The sequence below is a fragment of the Saccostrea cucullata genome, unplaced genomic scaffold, assembly GCF_032062105.1.
Source record: "Saccostrea cucullata isolate Sc308-1 unplaced genomic scaffold, CSIRO_AGI_Scuc_v1 ctg5431, whole genome shotgun sequence".
Taxonomy (NCBI): domain Eukaryota; kingdom Metazoa; phylum Mollusca; class Bivalvia; order Ostreida; family Ostreidae; genus Saccostrea; species Saccostrea cuccullata.
Window position 1 is genome coordinate 81,976 of NW_026934070.1, and position 26,050 is coordinate 108,025.

General features: G+C 33.8%; 1 protein-coding gene across 1 annotated transcript; it reads left to right on the forward strand.

The window, feature by feature from the left end:
- Positions 1-26,050, forward strand: LOC134239895 (mitogen-activated protein kinase kinase kinase 20-like). Its single transcript, XM_062722026.1, has 18 exons — positions 1-65; positions 2,171-2,395; positions 4,998-5,085; positions 5,433-5,531; positions 5,789-5,854; positions 6,294-6,322; positions 6,696-6,779; positions 12,045-12,098; positions 12,444-12,530; positions 14,077-14,206; positions 15,295-15,346; positions 16,135-16,270; positions 16,765-16,809; positions 17,175-17,202; positions 17,672-17,808; positions 18,239-18,301; positions 19,025-19,120; positions 25,980-26,050. The coding sequence occupies exons 2-18, from the start codon at positions 2,240-2,242 to the stop codon at positions 25,995-25,997; spliced, it is 1,368 nt and encodes a 455-aa protein (XP_062578010.1). The 5' UTR covers positions 1-65; positions 2,171-2,239; the 3' UTR covers positions 25,998-26,050.

The following is a 26,050-nucleotide window of genomic DNA, read 5'->3' on the forward strand; positions in this document are numbered from 1 at the left end:
CATTGAGTTGTTTACAAGCGTCTAAAATATTCAGACTGTCAACATTCAGTGATCTCGTGTGACTGGTAAAGAAGCAACGTTTTCTATTTATTTACCGATGAATATCGGAATGCTTATGTTGATTCTATAGTTAAACATGTAGACTATGTATTTTTGGTTCCATATTTCTCAAAATGTGTTTTATACTTGATCACAAGGCAATATATGCATACATGTTCGTTACTTAGCTTATAATAGTTGTTCCATTCCAAAGTTTAACGTGATTATTACAAAGAAAAAAGAGAGTGATCACATATTTACGGTTGTATACTGGTATTTTTTTCACTTGATACTGAACTGTAGTTGTACACGTTGCAAGGGACATGTATAATATACAATTTATATAGTGGATACACGCCAAATGATTCTGATTTTTGAACAAAGAGTGAGATAGTAGAATAATCTACATTGATTTAAGAATGACAAGTCGACACTTGTGTTTGTAGGATATATTAATGATAATATGTTTGATGGTGTGACTGTTTGGGCAAGCACAGTTGTACCTAGTTAGAATAATCTAACTGTGTCTCGGGACAAGCCCTCACCACAGTTAGAATACCACCCATATACTCGCAATGTAGCAAAAAATTGCAGAATCCCACCGAAACGATTTTGAAGGATACAAACGGATTTGCACTGAAAATAACTTGTAAATTAATCAAAACAAACCTTTTTGGGGCTGCTTAAGTATTTAAACCTAAAGTTTAGTCAAAATAAAGACGAAATATTCAACTAATTTTCTCAACGTTTTTTTCTCGCTTCAAATTTCGCCATTGTTTACGTTCGGAACTTACTTGATTGTTTATAGTAAATGCACTAGTGCGAGTTATCGCCCGTGTTTACTTTGCTACATTGTGAATGCACGGAACGCATTCTATCCTTAAACCGGGTCCGTAGGACATTTATCATTTTTAACGATAGAACATTCTATCTAAGTTGTACCTTCAAAAATACACATCAACCGTTGATCCGCCCCATGTGACATTGAACAAGAGCTCGTCAGGGTTTATGGTGTAGAAGTTGGGGCTTTACGGACCGTGGATATCGGCCTGGATAGCTCAGTGGTTAGAGCACCTGACTAGTAATACAGGGGTCCCGGGTTCGATTCCCGGTCCAGCCATATGTTTTCTTCGTGCATTTCTCCTTTCCTACTACATTTGGTGGCCAGTGTGGGGGGCTTTGTTCAGGTTACAGTGTATGTGTAAATTAGTAATTCCTGGCAGGGCCCTAGAACTTGTGTCTTCGAGGTCGAAGACTGTTTAAGGAGGGAGGAATGTAGAAGTTGGGGCTTTACGGACCGTGGATATCGGCCTGGATAGCTCAGTGGTTAGAGCACCTGACTAGTAATACAGGGGTCCCGGGTTCGATTCCCGGTCCAGCCATATGTTTTCTTCGTGCATTTCTCCTTTCCTACTACATTTGGTGGCCAGTGTGGGGGGCCTTGTTCAGGTTACAGTGTATGTGTAAATTAGTAATTCCTGGCAGGGCCCTAGAACTTGTGTCTTCGAGGTCGAAGACTGTTTAAGGAGGGAGGAATGTAGAAGTTGGGGCTTTACGGACCGTGGATATCTGCCTGGATAGCTCAGTGGTTAGAGCACCTGACTAGTAATACAGGGGTCCCGGGTTCGATTCCCGGTCCAGCCATATGTTTTCTTTGTGCATTTCTCCTTTCCTACTACAATGGAAACAGCCAAGCATCTAGTTGAATCTACAGACCTAGTGCAATTTTTGTCAAGAGACATTGCGCAGAGTTATTTTTTGTTTCTTTTAAAGATTTAAAGCCTTTTATGCTTTACATTAATTTATTATTTATTAATTTATCTGTGCAAAGGGTATTGGGTAGCAAAGGAACTCTGGTTAGGTTTTACACAAAAATTTGCTTGATGTATGTACAGATTTAATTCCAAATTTCCTCTGTTCTTACATGTAAGTCTATTGAGCTCGCTTTAACATTCTCTCTGGAGTGAGACTGCTGATGAATCAAAGTGAAATGTACATAAATTCAATCTCCGTACCTTGTAATCTTCTATAAGCAAATATACATGTACATTATGATAAACAAATTTTTAATGTATTGTTATGTAAACCAAATCCATACAAGGTACTAATTTCTTTGACCTGACTTCTTCAGTTAACAGCAGACATGGGTTGAAGCTTCAAGACTCCCAGGCCCTGCTGCTGCTGGTACGTGTAGGAGACAATGAATCCCGCGATCTCTTTCTGTGAGATCGACCTAGATGATCTCGAGTTTTATGAGAGATGTGGTGGTGGATCGTTCGGGAGTGTTTACAGAGCCAAATGGAAGTCAGAAAACATCATTGTCGCTGTCAAGAAGTTATTGGTCTTGGATAAAGAGGTAAATCTTCAGATATTTCTCATTAAACTTTTTATTGTACCGTGGTACTTGGAAGTGTGTTTTAATTAATGTTTTTTAAAGGCCTTTTTAGGTCACCTGAGTAAACTCATGTGACCTATTGCTATCTGTTTTCGTCCGTCGTCGTTCGTCGTGCGTCGTGCGTCGTTCGTCGTGCGTTAACATTTGAACATTTTCAGCTTCTTCTCTGCAACCACTGAACCAATTTCAACCAAATTTGGTACAAAGCATCTATGGGTAAAGGGGAACAAAAATTGTGAATTTCATGGTCCCTGCCCCCCTGGGGCCTGGGGGGTGGGGCAAAAACCACTAAAATTAGTGCAATCTTTAAAAATCTTCTTCTTTACTCCTGGACATCAAGCAGTCAAACTGTTTGCATGATTGTAATCAGCATTGAGTCCTCTACCAAAATTGTGAAATTCATGGCCCCATGGTCATGGGTTCTAGTGCTAGGGCGGGGCCAAATAAGTATATAGTGAAAATGCATTATTTCTTTGAAAATCTTCTTCTCTGCTACTGGGTATTAAATAAGCCTACTAAGTACATAGTTATGATGAGCAAGAGTGCCTTTACCAAAATTGTGAATTTTATGACCCCAGGGTCAGGGGTTCTGGTGAAGGGGGGGGGGGCTCTATAAATTATATAGTGAAATTACATGAATTCTTTGAAAATCTTCTTCTCTGCTCCTGGATATTAAATAAACTAACTAAGTGCATAGTTATGATGAGCAAGAGTGCCTCTACCAAAATTGTGAATTTAATGGCCCCAGGGTCAGGGGTTCTGGTGTAGGGGTGGGGCTCTATAGATTATATAGTGAATATTAATGAATTCTTTGAAAATCTTCTTCTCTGCTCCTGGGTATCAAATAAACTAACTAAGTACATAGTTATGATGAGCAAGAGTGCCTCTACCAAAATTGTAAATTTTATGGCCCCAGGTTCAGGGGTTCTGGTGAAGGGGGGGGGGCTCTATAGATTATATTAGTGAAATTACATGAATTCTTTGAAAATCTTCTTCTCTGCTCCTGGGTATTAAATTAACTAAGTAAGTGCATAGTTATGATGAACAAGAGTGCCTCTACCAAAATTGTGAATTTTATGGCCCCAGGGTCAGGGGTTCTGGTGTAGGGGGGGGGGGGTTCTATAGATTATATAGTGAAATTACATGAATTCTTTGAAAATCTTCTTCTCTGCTCCTGGGTATTAAATTTACTAACTAAGTGCATAAGTTATGTTGAGCAAGAGTGCCTCTACCAAAATTGTTAATTTTATGGCCCCAGGGTCAGGGGTTCTGGTGTAAGGGGGGGGGGCTCTATAGATTATATAATGAAAATTCATGAATTCTTTGAAAATCTTCTTCTCTGCTCCTGGATATTAAATTAACTAAGTAAGTGCATAAGTTATGTTGAGCAAGAGTGCCTCTACCAAAATTGTGAATTTTAGGGCCCCAGTGTCAGGGGTTCTGGTGTAAGGGAGGGGGGGGGGGGCTCTATAGATTATATAGTGAAAATTCATGAATTCTTTGAAAATCTTCTTCTCTGCTCCTGGATATTAAATTAACTAACTAAATGCATAGTTACTGTATGATTAGCAAGAGGCAAGAGTGCCTCTACCAAAATTATGAATTTTATGGCCCCAGGGTCAGGGGTTCTGGTGTAGGGGGGTCTATAGATTATATAGTGAAATTACACGAATTCTTTGAAAATCTTCTTCTCTGCTCCCAGGAATGAAATGAACTAATTACATAGTTATGATGAGTAAGATTACCTCTTCCAAATTTGTGAATTTTATGGCCGTAGGGTCAGGGGTTCTAGTGATAGGGCGGGGCTCTATTGTTTATAAAGTGAAAATACATTGAATCTTTGAAAGTTTTCTTCTCTGCACCTTGGTATTAAGCAGATGAACTATCTACATGTATATAGTTATGATGAGCAAGGGTCCTAATCTTCCAGAATTGTGAATTTCAAGGCCCCAGGGTCAGGGGTACCATAAAGGAGGGAGGGGGGCTGTACTTATATACTGAAACTGGATGAATTGTTCGAAATATGCTCCTTGGTATTAATCAAATATTTTTGAAAAACAAGGGTGCCTTTTCAAAAATTGTGCAATGTGTGGATCTAGGCCTAAGGGTCAGGGGTTCATGTGTGATTGGGGCATTACTGATCATGCTGAATATTACTGATTACTAGAAATGCATTTTTTGTTCCCCTACCCTGCCTATGGGTATTAAGTAAACAAACTAAGCAACTGCTAAGTGTATTGTAATGATGATCAATGGGGCCTCTTTCAAAATTGTTAATGCCATAGCATCTGGATTAATTAAAACATGAATCAAATTCAATCACTGGAAAGTTGTTGCATAATGCTCAGCTGACCTATAAGGCCCATGGGCCTCTTGTTGTGTCTTTGAAGTACTTTCTTGCAAAATAGAGTTACATGACTGAACATGTCACTGTCATGTGTAATGTCCCAGTCATATGTATCATATGGGGAAAATTTAAAGCAGTACAAATTTTTATGCCATATTTCCTTTTGGGATTTACATATTTCTTGTTAATTAATACTTTATTTATTTCTTGGTACAGGCTCATGTATTGAGTTTGCTGAGTCACAGAAATATTATACAGTTCTACGGAGCCGTGATGGAGGAACCCAACTACTGCTTAGTTACAGGTTAATAAGACACTGTATTCATCAATATTCAGTCTTAGTCTTTGTAAATCTTATAAAAGTGGTCAATTAAGGTTCGTTGATACTCTGTACATAAGAAATTGTATTTATCAATATTCAGGCTTAGTCCTTATGAAAGTGGTCAAATAACTTGTTAAATATAATTTACGCACACATTATATCTACACTGTATTGTAAATAATACATGTACAGATTGTAAAATATGTTAGCTAAATTTCAATATTTTATTCAAAATGATAATTCACTCTCCTGTGAATAGATCCTGCAAAAATGATATTTTGTTTAATAATGTCTTTAGGTTCATTGTAATCTAATGTGTTATTCCTCAGAATTTGCAGAGAAAGGTTCCCTGTATGACTACCTACAGAATCCTGACAATGTCATGGATTTCCAGCAGATTCTTACATGGGCAACAGAGATAGCTCAGGGTAGGTGATAGTGATGGGGCAGGGGGAGGGGGTGGGGGTGGGTTACATGTCCATTTACCTGGTAATGTAATTGTCAAGGAAATGTAACATTTATATGAAATATTTAATGGAAGGATTCTTTTGATTTTGCTACATACATTTTTCTTTCTAAGTACATAAACTGAAAAGGAATGTCTCATACATGTATTAATACCAGGTAGTTAAAATTTTATTGAAAAATCTACCTTTAGAATTAACATTTTGTTTTAATATTTCAGGCATGAATTACCTGCATAATGAGGCCCCTATGAAAATCATACACAGAGACCTCAAATCCAAAAATGGTATAATTACGCCATCTTCCTGATTCTCAAATTTCAAAAAGACCATGGCAAAGACTTTAAGTATTGATGGAAAGCTTTTTATAAGAATAAGAACTTTTTTGATAGCTAGCAAAGTGTTGTCAGTGTTTGTTTTACTTATGCAATTATAGACACAAAATGTTAGGAAAAAACCCAGATGATATTTTATGAAATCTGAATTAGAAGGACAGGTCCAAATTGATAACATGCTGTTTAAAAAATGATATACATCATTACATGTATTACATGTATTGATAAAACAAAAGGGATTTTTTTTTATCATTTGCATTTAATCATTTTGGTAAACTTAATGTTTCAAAAGAATCAATAATTTTCAAAAAGTATCCTCAATTAAAAATGTAAAGGAGATACATGAAACAATTAGCTATTATTTGATTATGACGTTTTGTTTTTTTCGTAGTTGTCATCTCGGTTCAGGGTGTGTGTAAGGTAAGGCTTTTATCTCTCTCTCTCTCTGAATTTAAAGTTTTATATACATTACAGTCTTTTTCGTTAAATTGAGGTTTCAATGAGCTATATATCAAATTGCAAGGATTGGAAAAATTTGTTTTGTTATAAGTGTAATTCATTATTATATAGTTTAAGTGTTTAATATATATTTCAAAGTCAGGAGAATGAAAATGACTGTGCTGTAAGCATCAATTCATGATTTAATAAGCATGTTTGTTATAACCTTGTTTATTGTAGTCTTGAAATAATAACTTACTGTGGACAATCTTGCATTTTTTATGGATACAGCTAAGTCATTTAGACCAGTCTGCCTTAGTTTATTTTTGTTTTACTGTGTTTATTTTCTCTGTAGATCTGTGACTTTGGAGCCTCCCGGTTTATGGGCAGTACCACAAAAATGTCACTTGCCGGTACATTTCCCTGGATGGCACCAGAGGTATCAGAAGAATTAAGATGATTTAAGTAGAGTTGGGTATTGCGAAGGAAATCCATATTGCGATATATTGCAATATTTTACTTTGAATATTGCAATATATTGCAATATATTGTAGATTAATTATCATTAATAAATTTAGTAGAATGTTTGAAATGCTGTCAAGTTCAAAGACTATTTGAATTTATCTTTAAGTTTAAAAGCGGGAGGAGGGATAAGACATTGATTGCACACCAAATTAGCACTTTACTTTTAATCAAATTCCAGGTAAAATAGTAAACCAAGATGAACTCTCTTGGAGAATTTTCACATTGAAATAAAAATTTTTACAGATTATATAATCTTTTTTCATTGTCATTGAATTCTTTTTTTTTTGGGGGGGGGGGGGGGGTAGGGGGGGTGGGGGGGGGATAATGAAGTAGCATAAAATGTTATTAAAGATTAAAACAATATACAGATTAGGCCTATATGAAAATAATTTTCGTGTGGTTACAAAATAAAATTTAAAAAAACAGAAAGAAATTGTGACCTGTTTTCGTGCGTTTTGGTAATTTAGTCTAACCCGACCTAATTTCACATCAAGACGTACAATCAGGAAATGGCCTGTTTTAATACATACATGCTCCTGCTATAGCATAAGGTGTTTAAAATGGCATGAAAGTTATTAAAAATAATTAAAACTAGAGGTACTGTGAGCAATGAGCTCACTAAATGATACCCCCCGCCTCCCATATGAATATATTGGCAGTGTCCATATTTTGCTCTGGAATATCAAAAATATATGTCAGATCAAAAAGTAAAATAGGAGGTGCACAATGGCCATATGTAATAAAGCTTCTGTGAAAGTTTCATTAAATTTCCTTCAGTGGTATGAGAGGGGTTGCGGATAAGAGATGGGTATACCCCAAAGCGTAACAGACGGACGGACGGACGGACAGACGTACAGACGGACGGAAATACCGATTACTATATACCCTCCCGCTTTTCAAGCGGGGGGTATAACAACACTGCTACAAGTGAAAACATGGATGACCATTTACTTGTAATATGTACATGTATATTTAACTTGACATTTCACCGCGATGTCGATCGTGTAGATTCAATGTGAGATTTTGAGAACCGCAATGCATATGGTATACACCCTGTAAAAATGTTTTATATATTTTCTTCCTTATAAATTTTATTTTAAAATCTTATTAATTAGTACTTTTATTTCAAAGTAAGATATTCACAACTGCAACAGTGAATTCAAACTTCAAAGCTTCCACCCCCCTCTCTCTCTCCTCTCTCTTTCTCTCTCCCGAACGAAACTGACGAAGAATTCTTCAACGAAAAAGAAAAAAGACTTAGAAGTTTCCAGTTTTATTTTAACAGTTTCTACAATGAAGGAGGTTTTTATATATTTTTATAAATATCGTGAAATACTGGTATCTGATTTTCATATCCCGATATATTATCGTGGTGGATAATACCGCAATATACCGATATACCGGTAATATTGCACACCCCTAGATTTAAGTTGTATCATCAAAGATGGTGTTGTCTTAGAATTTAAACATTTACATGATTGTATGGTTACTACATTGAGTTGTCCCTCAAAACCCATAATATCCTGTAATACCGTATAAGCAGAAATTTTAGCGAGGATTTAATTTTGGCATTGTTAGCATGGGTGCCTAGATAGCTAAAATTAAATATAGATAAAAAATTAATTGAGCTTTATTTGTAAAAGCATCTTAATTAAGCTTTTTAAAATCGGTAAAATTACATCTCAGTAAAAATAAAATGCCAATTTTAAAGAACAAATCACTAAATTTGTGTCTTAAAGGTTTCCACATACAGTATTTTCTGTTTTGATATGCATGTAACTTGGAACTAATGCTGCACTGGAAGTCCAAGTGACAATGATAATGCACCTTACATGTGTTTTATTTACAAACTGTGTAGTCTGTGTGGTTTTGTTTTTAGCTCTTCTGAGCCAAAGGCTCAAAGAGCTAATGCTATGGCCATTTGTGCGGTGTGCGGTGTGCGTCGTGCGGTGTGCGGTGTGCGGTGTGCGTTAACTTTTCAGAATATGGGCCATAACTCAAGAACCCTTTGGCCAATCTGTTTCAAATTTGTCACAGGGTATCCTTGGCCCAAGGGCTACCATTTATACTAAAATAAGGGTTGGGACCCTAAAACAAGGGGAGATAATCAGGAAAACAAAACCAAAAGTACTGGTTGCAAAAAAATCTTGTTCTCCAGAACCACCAAGCAGATTTTCACCAAACTTACATACAATGATCAGGATATGTTGAAGATTAAAAATTGTTCAAGGCATGACCCTGGGGCAAAGGGAGTGGTCTCAAGGTCACTTCAAAGTTGACCTAAATTTACAATTAATGAAAACGTTTATATTTTGCTTACTATTAGGTCTAGGATCATCAAATCTTGTAAGTTGATGCATCTCAGGACTTCACATCATGTTAACTCAAAAGTAGGTCACGGTGACCTACTTTTTAAATTTTGTAAGCATTTGTTTTCAAATTGATTTGAAGGTATATTTCGGGTACTTTAAGGCCTATGATCATCAAACTTTGTCAGTTGATGCATCTTGGGTCCTTAAACAACGTCAACTTAAAAGTAGGTCACCGTGACCTACTTTTTGAACTTAATGACTAATTCTTTTTAAAACAATTAATCCAATTATTTCAGACACTGAGAGGTTTAGAATCATCAAATCTTGTAAATTGATGCATCTTGAGACCTTAAAACATTTTTATGAAAAAGTAGGTCACTGTGACCTACTTTTTGTATTTTGCAGGAATTTGTTTTTGAATTGTTTAAAAGGCTTATTTTGATTACCTTTAGACGTAGGATCATCAAACTTGGTCAGCAGATGCATCTTGTGACTTAAAAATTTTTAACCAAAATATAGGTCTCGATGACCTAGTTTCAACATTTTATGGTAATATTTTAGTATCTTAGGTATTTTTTGGCTTAGAATCATCAAACTTTGTGAGTTGATGCATCTTGGGTTATCGGTGAGTAACGAACAAAAAGTAGGTCACGGTGACCTACATTTGACATTTTATGGCTTTATTTAAATATCTATGGTAATTATTGGCTTAGAATCATCAAACTTTATGAGTTGATTCGTCTTGGGTTTTCGGAGAGTGACAACCAAAAAGTAGGTCATAGTGACCTACTTTTTACATTTTTTGGCTTTATTTAAATATATTAGCTATTTTTTGGCTTAGAATCATCAAACTTTGTGAGATGATGCATCTTGGGTTTTCTGAGAATAACGAACAAAAAGTAGGTCACGGTGACCTACTTTTGACATTTTATGGCTTTATTTAAATATCTACAGTAATTATTGGCTTAGAATAATCAAACTTTATGAGTTGCATCTTGGGTTTTCGGAAAATGACAACCAAAATGTAGGTCACAGTGACCTACTTTTTACATTTTATGGCTTTATTTAAGTATATTAGGTATTTATTGGCTTAGAATCATCAAACTTTGTGAGATGATGCTTCTTAGGTTTTCGGAGAGTGATGACCAAAAAGTAGGTCACAGTGACCTACTTTTAACATTTTATAGTTTTTTTTAAGTATCTACAGTACTTATTGGCTCAGAATCATCAAACTTTGTAAGTTGATGCATCTTGGGTTTTTGGAGAATGATGTCCAAAAAGTAGGTCATGGTGACCTACTTTTAACATTTTATGGCTTTATTTAAATATCTATGGTAATTATTGGCTTAGAATCATCAAACTTTATGAGTTGATGCTTCTTAGGTTTTGGGAGAGTGATGACCAAAAAGTAGGTCACGGTGACCTACTTTTAACATTTTATAGCTTTATTTAAGTATCTATACTTATTGGCTTAGAATCATCAAACTTTGTAAGTTGATGCATCTTGGGTTTTCAGAGAATGATGTCAAAAAAAGTAGTCATTGTGACCTACTTTTGACATTTTTTGGCTTTATTTAAATATCTACAGTAATTATTGGCTTAGAATCATCAAACTTTGTGAGTTGATGCATCTTGGGTTTTCGGAGAGTGATGACCAAAAATTAGGTCACAGTGACCTACTTTAAACATTTTATAGTTTTTTTTAAGTATCTACAGTACTTATTGATCAGAATCATCAAACTTTGTAAGTTGAGGTCAAAAAGTAGGTCATGGTGACCTACTTTTGACATTTTATGGCTTGATTTAAATATCTATGGTATTATTGGCTTAGAATCATCAAACTTTATGAGTTGATGCTTCTTAGGTTTTCGGAGAGTGATGACCAAAAATTAGGTCACAGTGACCTACTTTTAACATTTTATAGTTTTTTTTTAAGTATCTACAGTACTTATTGGCTCAGAATCATCAAACTTTGTAAGTTGATGCATCTTGGGTTTTCAGTGAATGATGTCCAAAAAGTAGGTCATGGTGACCTAGTTTTTGACATTTTATGGCTTTATTTAAATACCTATGGTAATTATTGGCTTAGAATCATCAAACTTTATGAGTTGATGCGTCTTGGGTTTGCAGAGAGTGACAACCAAAAAGTAGGTCACAGTGACCTACTTTTTACATTTTATGGCTTTATTTAAATATATTAGGTATTTATTGGCTTAGAATCATCAAACTTTGTGAGATGATGCATCTCGGGTTTTCAGAGAGTGACGACCAAAAAGTAGGTCACGGTGACCTACTTTTAACATTTTATGGTTTTTTTTAAGTGTCTACAGTACTTATTGGCTCAGAATCATCAAACTTTGTAAGTTGATGTATCTTGGGTTTTTTCGAGAATGATGTCCAAAAAGTAGGTCATGTTGACCTAATTTTTTGACATTTTATGGCTTTATTTAAGTATCTATGGTAATAACTGGTTTAGAATTACTAAAATTTGTTTGTTGATGCATATTTGGTTGTTAGAGAATGTATCTCGGGTTTTCAAAGAACGTAGACAAAAAAGTAGGTCACGGTGACCTACTTTTAAATATCTCAAATACTTATTGGCTTAGAATCTTCAATCTTTGATTATTAATGCATATTGAGTCCTCAGAAAACTTCAATCTTAATATAGGTTACCGTGATGTACTTATGGTTTTTATAGCTTTATCATTAAAAATATTTTCAGTCCTAATTTGCTAAGAATCATCAAACTTTGTCAGTTGATGCAACTTGGGTCTTAGGATACTCAGGGTTAGAGGCTTTAAATAGAAGTGATAGATTGTACAATTTATCAGAAGAGCGATTCAAGGCCCTTGGGCCTCTTGTTACAGGTGATACAGAGTTTACCTGTCTCAGAATCCTGTGATACCTGGTCCTATGGCATGGTAAGGATTACTGTACCGGAGGGGGGGGGGGGCATAATGAGAAAAATAGGATATTTGTGAGGAGATGAAAATAAAAAAAAAATTTATCCTAACTTGAGGAAAGTAATGTATTATGATACACATTTGCTTTTAATTACAGGGTAAAACAAATTTTAAGACAAGGCACATTAACTCTTTAAAAATTTCCAAATTCAATGATATATAAAATTGTTTTTTATTTTACTTATTAATAGTGTACTCATTGTGATTTTGATAAACATAGCAAAAATCTAGATACATGTTTGCAAGATACATGCTTGTAATTTTGAAATAACTGGTTCTGAGAAATGAGAGACGTAATTGCAGGTGTTGTGGGAACTACTGACACATGAGGTGCCATACAGGGGCATCAAGGGGTTCCAAGTGGCCTGGCTGGTCGTTGAGAAAGGGGAGGTAAATTTGGGGCAACTAACATAAGGTGGAATCATCATAATTCAGGGTCAATGTTCATTGGCAAGCAAAACTTTGCTGGTTTTAGGGGACATAATTTTGTGGGTAGCTTGTGTATATAAAAGATTTAATGTGTAAATAAGTTGTCAAAATAATTTTTTGATGGGATGTAAATTCATTGATAAAGGTGACCCATGTAATACGAGGGTTGTCCCGTAAAATCGTGGACAAAGTGTATTTCTCGAAAAGTAATGGACGCACTAAGCTGAAAAATTCAGTAAATGTTTATTTATTATATTTAAGTGCATGATATTTTTTTTTATAAAATATAGGCAAAAATAAAGATTTTATTATGCTTGAATGTGCACGAGGTATTGTCCTACGGCGCACGGTCAAAAAACCAAGGTTTTGTTAAAGAATACACAAATTTGAATTCAAAATAAAAGTATTTAAATACATAAGATTCGGATCAAAATTATCCTAAACAATTCCACAATCAATTTTGTAGTCTTTGTAAAAATTTTAAGGCATTTGCTTAATTTTGGCAGTTTCTCGAGCATTCGTAATGGGAAAGTGGTAAACACAACACACGAAAAATGGCGACGTTTTATGACGTTACGGCACACCGGAGAACAGTACAGTTTTATTTCGATGTTGTAATGACACCTTTAGAGACTTGAAATGACCATAGAAGAAAAAAAGATTATAAAAATATCACCATATCTTAATTATACAAATGAAATAGGAGTTTTCTTAATGAAGTTTTATTTTGATCAATTCCCTGGGTAGTACAAAACATACAGACAAACTCCTAATGTAATAGTAAAAGACGCTGTCACAGTAGACCGCCGATATATGAGATTTTCTATTAGTTGAATGATGTCGAGGATATTGTCCGTTACTTACTAATAAATCCTCAGAAGATCGCATGAGGGTGCCAATTGGTTCTTCGGCTGTTTATGGAGACGAAAGAATGTGTATCAATGAAATTCCTAAATTTAAGTCGGACTCATCCAACTTTATTTTCAGCAAAGATAAAATGTGACGTTGTTTTAGACCCTTTGACGTTATAATCCATGCGCCGTAAGGTGATACAATACATGGCATAAAATCTCATAATTTGTTTACTTATGCATATATTTATCTGAAATCTGCTGTGTATATTACTAAAATATGTATTAAATAATAGTGAACATTTCAAAACGCAGTGATGTTTATTTTTCACACTTGACAACTTGTCCACCATTTTACGGGACAACCCTCGTATATGAACTTTGATCTTAAACAAACATTGATGACTTTACAGTTTACTACATAAGTTTACTAAATACATGTAAATATGATAGAATTGATCCAAGTTAATGCATGAATAAATTATTAATTACCACATTAAGTTTTTAAAGTTATACAATATACATTCATTGCTTTAAACACACCAGTAGTATTTTATACTTTTTGTTGAACATTGTATTCAATCACTGAAATTTTTAGTAAATGAAATAAAAATTATTTCTCAAAATGAATCTACATCAATACAGATATTTTTCAGAGATTAACTATTCCCAGTACGTGTCCACCATGTTTTGCCAAGTTGATGAGGCAGAGCTGGAACACTGACCCCAAACTCAGACCCAACTTTAAGGACATCCTCCTGACATTACATTCCATGTTAAGTGATGGTATGTTGTCATTTCATGATATAGGTGTACCAAGCTCGAAAGAGCAAAGTTAAATAAAAAAAATGAAAATGATCCATAAAAATTTACACCTCATTGCATCTTTATTAAATGTAGGCCTTTCAACTGCCGCTAGGGGTCGGTGTTATGAACGATAACTCACTGCTGAAACTTGTTTAGAGCAGGCTCGTGGTATCTAACTGTTTACACGCAAGGCAGTTTTTAGCATTTCCCAAGTGTTTTTTGCTCTCAGTAGAATCCAGTGGTTTTAGAATGAAGCACCATTGTTAAGCTTATTGACTGTATACTTGCGGACACCGGTTTACTGAATATAATTAAAATTTTTAATTAAAATAAAAAGTGAAATCGACCCTCCTTCTCAGTTCTAACCTATTTAAATTTTTATACTCGGTCGTTCCCCTTCGTGCTTAGTAACACAAATAAGATGATCAATTGTTGCATTTACTTGTAAATATATACATATTTACACAGGAAGCGAAAAAGCGCGAATACAAAAAACATGACATTAAATTTTCTTCTTCATAATAATCGTCAAATAGAGTTAAATCTATTGAATATAGTCTGTTCCCCATTCATTTGACCTGTTATTTCAGGTAGAGTGAAGGCATTCTCTTCTCTTGGTCAAAACATTTTGTGTACAAAACAATGTAAGGAACCCTTTTGTGTATATAACAATACCAATGCTGAAGCAGCCTGTATGTCATTCCTATAAACGATAACCGATAAATCGGCAGTAAGTTGGTCATTTTTCACACCTGAGTTACCTGTCCTTAAATGTAACGTCGGAAAAGTCAATTATAAATGATTAAACTTTTTAATGATGTAATTTAAAGTATGCATAAGTTATAATCTTTTTTGATAATTTCATGTACCTATAAATCTATCTATACAATGTTTTTTTTACCATGTGTGCAACTTGAAAAATTAGTTGAAAGGCCTATTAAATGCTGCTTTAAAAGTATATGTTCAGCCAGAGTTCAATATAAACAGAATATCCTCTTACAATGTATTTTTTTAGGATCTTATTTTTTTTAAATAGAATAATTTGATCTTGTTTTAATTGGTTGTAGATTCCCTGCCAGATCAGACAAATTCCTTTCTAGAGCACAGAGAAGTGTGGAGGTAAGAATTTGTATTTACTTTACAGTAAAACTCACTTAAGATGCCCCTCCCTCTACTCAATTTAGATGCCTCTTCCCTCTACTCACTTAAGGTGCCTCCTCCTCCTACTCTTTTTAGGTGCCTCCTCCCTCTACTCACTTAAGGTGCCTCCTTTTTCTACTCACTTAAGGTGCCTCCTTCTTCTACTCACTTAAGGTGCCACATCCCCCTACTCACTTAAGATGCCTCTTCCCTCTACTCACTTAAGGTGCCTCCTCCGTCTACTCACTTAAGGTGCCTCCTCCTTCTACTCACATAAGATGCCTCTTCCCTCTACTCACTTAAAGTGCCTCCTCCTTCTACTCACTTAAAGTGCCTCCTCCTCTTACTTAATGTGCCCCCTCCCTCTACTCACTTAAGGTGCCATCTTCCTGTATTCAACTAAGGTGACTCCTCCCTCTACTCACTTAAGGTGCCTCCTCCCTCTTCTCATTCATATACATTTTTTTCTGGAATTCCTATGGTTATCCAAAATAATATACTGATTTATAAATATGCAAACCATGGAAACCATTCCAGTGTAGCTTTGAGGGCAATATTTGACCAAAATTTATATAGGAATGATAGAAATTTATCCAAGCTGGAGTTATTCCTCTTATAAGAGTATCAGTGAACCTTGATTAACTGATTACTAGATGATTGCACATTTTTTATAACATAAGTTGCATTGCTTTTTCAAGAACATTGATCTTTATTAAAAATTTTAAATGAATTTAACTTACTCAGATTAGGTCATGAATACATTTCAGAAAAGAAATACAAGCTACCATAGAAAGACTTAAGAGAGCAGAGAGTAATTTGACTGCCAAAGAAAGGGAGCTAATGGAACGAGAGATTAAATTGTTAGAAAGGGAGAAAACCCTGGAACAACAATTCAAAGCTGTGGTAAATATACACCAAGTAGTGTCATATGTTTTGATAGGACTGCTAGGTTTGCAGGATATACATGTAACATTATTTATATAATCATGTTTGTGTGAAATATTTGCTTAGTAGAAATATATTGTGTATACTGAATTTTTGTGAATACTGTATGCAGGGTTATTTTTGCCCCATGTTATTTTAGCCCTTTCACTCTTGCAAACAATTTTGCCCAATTTTAAATTCGCCTAGTCGTAGATTTATTAAAGAAATTATACAAGTGTATATTTTGAATTCAACCACATTTTAAATTCACCCAAATGAGAGTATGGCAAAAACTGGCGAAAATAAAAAGGGGTTGAAAATTTTCCTGTATGCAGTATCCCAGTGGTAAGTATTCTAATGTCATAATTTATGAAATTCCATGCGCCAGGTACAATTCACAACATTTTCACCTAGGGCCTTTTTTCACGCCTTTTAACTACACTAACAGATACATATACTCTGATTATTTACAGCATTTGGATTCCTATGATGTCAATTCATGGAGTGAGATAGACGTGGTAAGTTTTAATTGATCCTCATTAGTTACCATGGTATCAACTAATTGAAAAAAAAATTTTGTGAAATGTTCATGTATGATAGGGATATTTTGAGGGTTTTTTTTCTTTTTTTTGAATAAAAAGGAAGGGGGAGGGTTCTTCAAAATTCATGTTACATTTATAATGACTACAAGTATGTTTGGATCTTAATTTTCTATACAGTATCATTGCGACGAAGTAAATTGAGAAATGTTTATTTTAACAAAACAGAACAGTCATTTTAATTCTCATATATAATGATTGATATCTGTCCTTGATGATGTTTTGATTGATTTCAACCTTGGAATATTTTGCATATGTTCTTAATTATCTACTATTACTTTTAGTATCAGTGGATTCTCCAAATGCAGAATGGTGAGCATTTAAAACTAATTAAAATTTCAGAAATTTATAAATGAAATCCTTGCCCCATTCACATATTATAATGTAGGACATTTAGTAAGGCCATGCAAAGTTAATTACTTGGTTATCAGGCCTTTTTTCAAGAAATATGATGAGGGAGAGAGGGAGGCATTTTTTTTTCTTTTTTATTGCCCCCCAAAACATGATGAGGAAGCTTTTAACATTGTACAAAACCTCAATAAATGATGAGGGAGGTGATTTGATGTTTATATTTTATTGATTTAGCAATAAAAAGGGTCAATGAGGCACCCTTGGAAGAGATGAGGGAGGGCCTGAGAACCAAGAAATTAATTTTTTTTTGCCTAACCTTGCTTCATTTTTGTGCCCGCCTTGACCCTTATAATAACATAGGACATTTCACTGATCTAAGTCTAGTGACCTTGTTGTTTACTGTGTCCTTGACCCTTCACATTTATTATAGGACACTCTAGTGACCTTGCCCAGTATGCAGGCATCTTCCTTCAGCACAACATTACCGGCAAGCGACTGATGATGTTGAATCTAGAACGCATCCAAGCTATGGGCATTACCTCAACTGGGCACAGTATGGAACTAATGGTAAGTCATGGGCAGTCATAGATATGGGCAAACCTTTGTGGTTTATATAGTTTGTGTAAAATGATCATTATTTTTGTATACAGATTTTGCAATGATTAATGATAGAATTAACTTTTTAGTATTAAATCACTTCAGCTAAGTTAGAAATTGTTTCAAATCTGGCAAAGGAATTTTTATCACAGGATTATTTTATTTATTTTGATGTTTTTTTGTTTGAATTATACAAAATCCTTAATTATTTTTAGTGATTACAAAATAATAAAGTGATAACATTATTTTTTGGTGATTTCTTTGGTGTTTCTTTTAAATATTCCATTGTACTTTTTTAATTTATTGTAATTTTTCTGATTACATTGTTATTTTGGGATTATATTGTTATTGTGTGATAACATTTTAACTAAGTGATTACATTATAATTTTCTGATTATAGACAGAAATAGAATTGTTAAAGGCCCATAACCACAGGCTGCTGAATTTTCCACCGCTGTCTAAAGTAAGTTTGTCCTGTAAGAGTTATCCGTCCTTCAGCCTCTTCTTAAAATCATCTCATACTTACTTAGTTTTTATAATAACATTATTAAAATAGTAGTATCTGTTTGTAATATGATAATGAATTGCCATTACTTAATGTGAAATCAAATCATTATTTTATTGTGGGTTTGATTTATGTTCTTCTCCAAGAAATGTCAAATTTTGAAAATGTATTACTTCTTAACACTACTTCAACCATGAATTTATTTTTTCACAAACCACTATGTTTTGTTCAAATCACAAAAAAACCCAGACAACATGAAAATTTGTAATTTTTTGGTACATTGAGTAAAAAGAAAATCAATTTAATTAACAGAAGCTTATTTAATTTGTTTTATTTACTTTTTTTTCCAATTTGATATACCGTAAATCTGAAATTTTTTGCTGTAGATAAATTATTTGCAAATTTGAGAGTTCATTCTCTTCGCAAAAATATTTTTCTTAAAATTAAATCACCGATAAGGAAATGTAAACAAAGCAGTGGTTATTCGCAAAATTTTGAAATGTAAAAATTAATCAACAGCATTTTGACCCGAATTCATAAAATAAAATTGACATAAAAATTTCCAGATTTACGGTATTTATTTCATTTTATTTAGAATTTGCTTGAGTTATGATTTATTATTTCATTTATTCATAGTTCATTTTGTTCATCATTCTTTAAATGTATAACTGTTCTTTTCAGTCTGATGACATGCCAGTGGATACTTCTCCAGTTCATCGTCAGATTTCCCTCACCCTCATTTTTGGACATCATCTCAGGCAGGGAAAAAGTTTAGAGGTATGATCAGCCTTGTAAATGGCAGATATACTGTAGATTCCTAATCATACTTGTGGAATTAATTATATCATAATATCACAGAGAAACACCACCCTCAAAATAATATTACTCACTTTTATTTTTATGGTGCTTAAATATATGTAAAATCTCTTGATTAACTATCCATTCGCAAATTATTATTCTCGCGATTTGACGTTGAAGAGCCAATTCATGATTGTAAGTAATGACTCCCGAAAAATAAGGAATCTACAGTAGGTCATGCACAATAAAATTGATTGTCCTTGGTTTGTGACATCATCTCAGGCAGGGAAAAAGATTAGAGGTATGATCAGAGTTAATATTGACCGATATAATACAGAAGCAGAAATATTGGTGGGAATTAAATTTCATTTATTTTGTTGTTAATAATTATGAAGAAAAATAAATCCCAAAAGAAATTTTTCCATGACTATATTTTGCATTGGTTAAATTTAAGAACAATGAAATTTTATGTTCATGAAACCTTTTTAGATGACAAATCAATGAAATATAATGCCCACAATAATTTGTGCTTTTACAGTAGGTCATGCACTGTAATTAGGTTGCCCAAGCTTGGCTTGTAAATACAGAAAAGTCACATAAAGAATTCTTTTGATATAAACAAGCTAATAAGCCCAGGTTTCTTAGGGGAAAATAAAAAATATTTGGTGGAAAAAAAGTCTTGCATTTAAAATGAAGCATGAAAATGCAAGTAGAGCTATATTGTACCTGAAGTTAAGAAAGTGGGCTTCATATTTTAGCTGCTTTGGCACAGACATTGACGCTTTAATTCCTGAATACCACCAAGAAACATAAATACAATTTTTAGCATGGACTTGTGTAGCACTTTTATGATTATGCCAGCAACTCCATATCCATTGATTGCACTGAAGTTTAAATTTGCCAAATTATGTACAGTGTACACATAAGTAATCTATAAGTAACATGGAATTCATGTTCACCAGGGTTCATGACTTTCTATTTAATTTAGCATTTCCTCTTGGAAATTTAAGGACAAAATATATTATTGATTTTGTGGAAAAGTGGGAACATACTTTCCTTCAATTGTAACTCTGTAGTTTGTGTTGCTGAAAATTTGCTCATGTGTAAATAATTTGTGAGAAAAATGTTGTTGCATGAGCCATGATTCTCAGATGTCAATGAAGACCCACAAACATCTTATTATACAGTGACTGAATTTACTAATCTGTCGATCAAGGGTCACTGGGGGGGGTCGAAGGTCAACAAATGCCCAAAGCTTGACAGATCTGGCAGGAACAATGGTTGTTTCTTGGGGAGATGGAATTCTGTCTGACCGTTAGTGTGTAGATTTGGGACATGCTTGCTTTCTCCTACTCACATTGTTATTTCTGGGGGTTAATTTTATGACCCTCTGACAACAAGCGACTGAGGTATCTAACATCAGATCAAATCAGCTCACACAATAGAGGCGAGGTATTTTTCTCCCTTTACCCTCAGTAGGAGAAACCAACACAGAATGTCGGGCCCAAAGATAAACCAGGGGAATGCCTTAGAGATAAGATTTCAAGGCTTACAAAGAAGAATAGTTCTTTAGGTTGATCATTGTCTGTTAATGTATCTCGACTTATATTGACAAAGAAAAGGATTAAAAATAGTAACACCCTGTAGTTAATCTCTGTCATCAAGTCACATGACCTCCTCAGCCTCTCTTTGAGCTAGAGTCTGTCACTATAAATGTATTTCTACAGGTTCTAGGCATTTCACAAACTGTGTTGTTTTGGGCTTCGTAAACATCAGACTATATTTTTCAACTTTTATTTCTAGTATAAAAACACCCAAGCTTGAATATTTCTCAAGCTTGAAAACATTTTCTTGTCTACTTAAGTTACTAGGGATATTAGAATACTAGTAGTACAGCTAATTCATATGATACTGTACAAGGTACATGTAAAATTGTACTTTTGCATTTTCTGTTTTTATTAATGTTGCCTTTGTTGTTTTCTGATGCAAGAATGTCTGACCTGAGTGTGAAAATACCTTACAAAGAGTGAAGTAAGCTGAATACTCAGTTAAGGTGTTTTGTCCCTCTCAGGTAGAATTAAGGTGGTTCATCCCTCTCAAATAGAATGAAGTTAAGTTTACTTAGTTAAGGTGACTCATCCCTGTCAGATGTAGTGGATTTAACTCAGGTAAGATGACAATGTCCCTTTCAAATGGATTGAAGTTAATTAAGTTAAGTTGACTTTTCCTTTTAGATTGAATTGAATTAAGTAAGTTTAGGTGTTAGTATTCCACTAAGATTGACTTAAGTTAACTCAGTTGAGGTGATGAGGTCCAACTAAGATAGTGTTTACTAAGTTAAGGTGATAAGTTGTATTTATATAATTAAGTTAAGGTGATAGGGTCCAATTAAGATTTAGTTTACTCCCTTAAGGTGGTAAGGCCCAATTAAGATTAAGTTAAGTCTTTTTAGGTAAAAAGGTTCAAATAAGATTAATAAGTTAAGGCTGTTGAGGAGGCAAGGTCCAACTAAAATTTAGTAACTAAGTTAAGGTGGTAAGGTCCAACTAAGATGTACATAACTAACTAAAAGTGATAAGGTTTGACTTAGATATTGTTAACTAAGTTAAGGTGTTTACTGTTATGGTCAAACTTGGATAGCATTAACTCAATTAAGGACAACAGACCTAATTCGAAATTTCGCGCCACTGTGCAGGAAGTCGCGCATCTGCCTCGAATCAGATTGACGTAATTATATATTGCTAAAGATGATTGATATAAATTTTTTAATGTTTACAAAGAGTTTCATACCTCTATTCCATATTCAAAAATATTTTACACAATTCGATTTACATTCATTTGTTGATTCTATAAGTAAATGATTATTTTACGACATTTGCCATAAGCGCATGGTGAGTAAACAAAAACGTGTTGTGATGTTGATGATTTTCCTGCCTCGTCGGTTAAGCTGGCTTTGTTCATTTGAAGCTTCGTTTTTCATTAAAAAATGAAGTGCAGCAAGTACAAACATCGTCATAAACTACGGCCAAATGTACAACCCCTGTCTCTCATTATCGATACGATTCTAGAGCGGATTCTGGACCGTGGCCTGAGACAATAAGTTCAAGTTGATGTTTCTGATGGAGATGATTTGTAAGGAATTAAGATCTTTTTCTGAATAATGTCTGTTAGCCTACGTTGCCTTTTCGTCCGAAAGATGAACGAAACATGCATGATGCTAAATGAACATAAAAGTGTTTGTAAATGAAGGAGAAAACAGGTCCAGGAAAATCACTGTATTTAGCTATATAGGTAAATCTACCTATAGAGCTTTATTTACCTATAAAATATAGCTATATTTAGCTATTTTGGAATAAGTTTCTGTTTTATGAAAAGCAGACAAAAAGTCACATGTAAATTATGGCTGATATATTTTTTAAAGGTTTGATGAAAACAACCTAGGGCATAGACAGTAAAAACATTAAGTGTGATTGCCTTGCATTGTGCTCAATTATTACCAATCAATTATCTTGTTGACCAACACTGCTTTTCTTTGTTAAAGTAGCTGCTTACTCACAGATTAACTGTTATACATTATAAGCCCCAAAACTTTTAAATCTTTGATTGCAATAGCACAATAGGAGAAACATTTTTGTAAGTGGGTTTTGGGTGAATTGTTTTCAGTCCATTTCAAAGTTGAAAACTAATACTGCCTCATTATGCGATTTTTTGTCTGCCTTTCATAAAACAGAAATTTACTCTGAAATAGCTAAATATAGCTATATTATATTGGTAAATAAAGCTATATAGGTGGATTTACCTATATAGCTAAATATAGTGATTTTCCTGGACCTGGAAAACAAGAGCCCGGAATGCAAGGACCTAACAGCTGCCAAAGCTTGAAATTTCTTATGTGATATCAACACTATTCAGTATTTCATTAGGGATAGACATTAAATTTTATATTTACTTGTCCTTTTGGGCAAGTGAACTACAAATTTGACTTGTCCGAACCCAAAATTTGGTTGCCCAAAAATTTTAAAGAAGAAAATACCAGTTACCGTATCCTAATTTGTTACTGTAAATATTTAAGAGTTACAAATTAATTCCTGTTTTAAACTTAACTGCCTGGGGAAAAAAATTTTTTTTTGATATGACGATGATGCAACATTTTGTTACCGGCCGCCAGGAGGCGGTCGGTTACTTGATATGAAAGTTTGAAGTCGCCGTGCGTTTCTGCGGAGTTAGAACGATTTAAATAAAAATATTTAACATTCATATCATAGAATATTAAGCAAAGATATTTTTAATGTTTAACAAAAAGCACGATAATCATAAAATTAAAATTTTATAAATAATGGGGTAAATGTTTCATCCAATCCTGATTGCCAAACTCTGACATGATTGGAGTGCGGAGACGTTATGTAGGCATAGTCTATTAAACAAAGACCGATTTATTCATCAACAATTTTACTTTCTTTTAAAAAATTTAGCCTAATCAGGATTTGTTGTATCTATTTTAAAATGACGTATATTTAAACATTTTCTATGAAATTTTTTTCTAAAATTTGATGAAATCTTGATTTCTAAAAAGCACAGTCAGAATCTTACAACATTTTGGTTTAGGAGACTAGGATAATGCACGTTTTACAATGTGCCAAGCATTTTCCCGCCACATTTCAACACACTGAAAGAGAAGAAATGTAGTGGTGGATCTAGAGGGAGTTCGGAGGGGGGGGGGGGTTGTGTTAACATCCTCTTAAAGAGAGCGAGGAGCCACACATATTTCATATCTGTTGCGATTTTATTAAAGTTAAAACTATAGTTCAGTTTAAACTTTAGTTTTCTACTTTTATGCAAAAACTACTTAAACATCAAACTTCCACCAGAGTAAGTTTACAAGTACCAAACTGAGTGCAGAGACGCAGAGGTCTATGGACAGTTTGCTTATACATATAATATTGTACATGCATTATGCATGAAGAAAATCGGCAATGTTGCATGCAAGTGTTTCATTTCAAATTTTAAAATATCTCGCAAATTTCAATCTCTAATTACTTTATAACAATTAATTGGTTTGCGGCCGATTTTTGACGCTTGCGTCAATGTTTCTTGTAAATATATGTATCAACTTTCCTGTCATCTACTATCTTGTAAACACACACAGCAATGCACTAATAATATTTCCTTACAATTTTTTGGAAAATTTAATCCTCATCCCTCACGCTATTGAGGTCACACAAAAAGGAAAACAGTTACCATGTTTTGAATAAAGATTCATCAAACATTGAGAACAACTGGTGTTCTTTATATTCTGTAAGTGATTAAATAAACTATTCTATTATTATATTTTGTAAGAATTTGTCAGGCAAGCCAGTCTAATTGTTTGTAAACTACGAAAGAAACTGAATAACAAACCCGATTTCTAAATACAGGTACAGGTATGATCCATAAAGTTTTACGCTACCGAGGGATTCTGAATGCAAAACAATGTCACGTTTTTGGCAGAAATCAACTGTTCAATTTATTGGTTTGTTTATAATCAATGTAAGATAAAAAAAAATGTTTCTTTCAAAAATATCCACTTGCCCGATCGGACAAGTACATCGATGGTTTCACTTGCCCGAACTGAAGATTTACTTGTCCCGGGCAATCGGACAACCATTAATGTCAATCCCTGTTCATTTGGAACAGGTAACCATATTTAGATTTTTTGTTTTAGGCTAGATGTTGCATTTATCATTATGTTTTATTATTATTGTTGAATATATTTCTTTTAATGCATCTTTAGGTCTATGTAAAAATGTTAAAGATATTGGATGCAATTGCAATAGGTTGTAAATGTTAAGCAAAATACCTTTAGAGTAGCCGAGTTAATTTATAAGCATACTTAATTCTCAAAGAATATTCAACCAAGCTTAAATATAAAGCCATGCAGATAAACCTGGCTATTTACCTGCTTAGAGATGAATCAAGTAAAGTACCAGCTATGTTGAAACAGGCTGATCACTTTATTTTTAAATATATGTATTTTGTGCTAGCTTCATTCAATCATTGATAAAATTTTCCTATATAGCAATGAAATTAAACTAGCAAACTTCTTAAAAGATTTTACATGTGTGTTCTTGGTAATTCCCCTGTGTTACCAACATGTAATAATTAGAATCAAGTATGGCAGTATGCTATCTTATACGTCATATACTGTATAATCCATATTAACCGCCCCTGCCCCTATAAGCGCCCCTTAGGTCTTCTTCAATTGTCAGGAAATAAGGGCCCCCTGTATAGTAATTAAAATCAACAAGAATCGTATCAAAATATTGAAGAAAGTGAAAATTAAACTTAATATCTATTAACCAATATTTCAATGGTAATGAATAATTTAGCATAATTTGGGTGTATTATCTTCACTTTAAGTAAAGTTAGACATTATTTTATTGGTTCCTTGTATTTATTTTATTTTTTTTAAAAGATTTTTTAAAAGTTAAAATATGACATTGAATATCATAAATAGAGTACCAAAAAAACCGCCCACTTTTTACAATTTTCTAAGCATCCGGGGCGGTTAATAGGAATTATACAGTATTTGAACCCTTGAATCATTTGTTTTAATGCAAAAAGTTGTTGAATTATTAGTTGTGTATCATTCATAATTGTTTCCTCCAAAAAAGATAATAATAAGTTACCTTCATCTTTTACAGTACATGCACACACGGCTTTAAAAAATTAACAACTTAAAACTGAATCACACTGATAATACTATTTTATACAAATTCAAGATGCATGTACATGTATGTAGATCACAATACTCAAATGTATTTTGCATTTAAAATTTAAAGTTTTATTTTTTTTACCACAGAAAAAATCTGCAGACTGAGATACTTGTACTGAGGAAATACCTGCTGTTGAAGAAAAAACCCAAGACTTGTT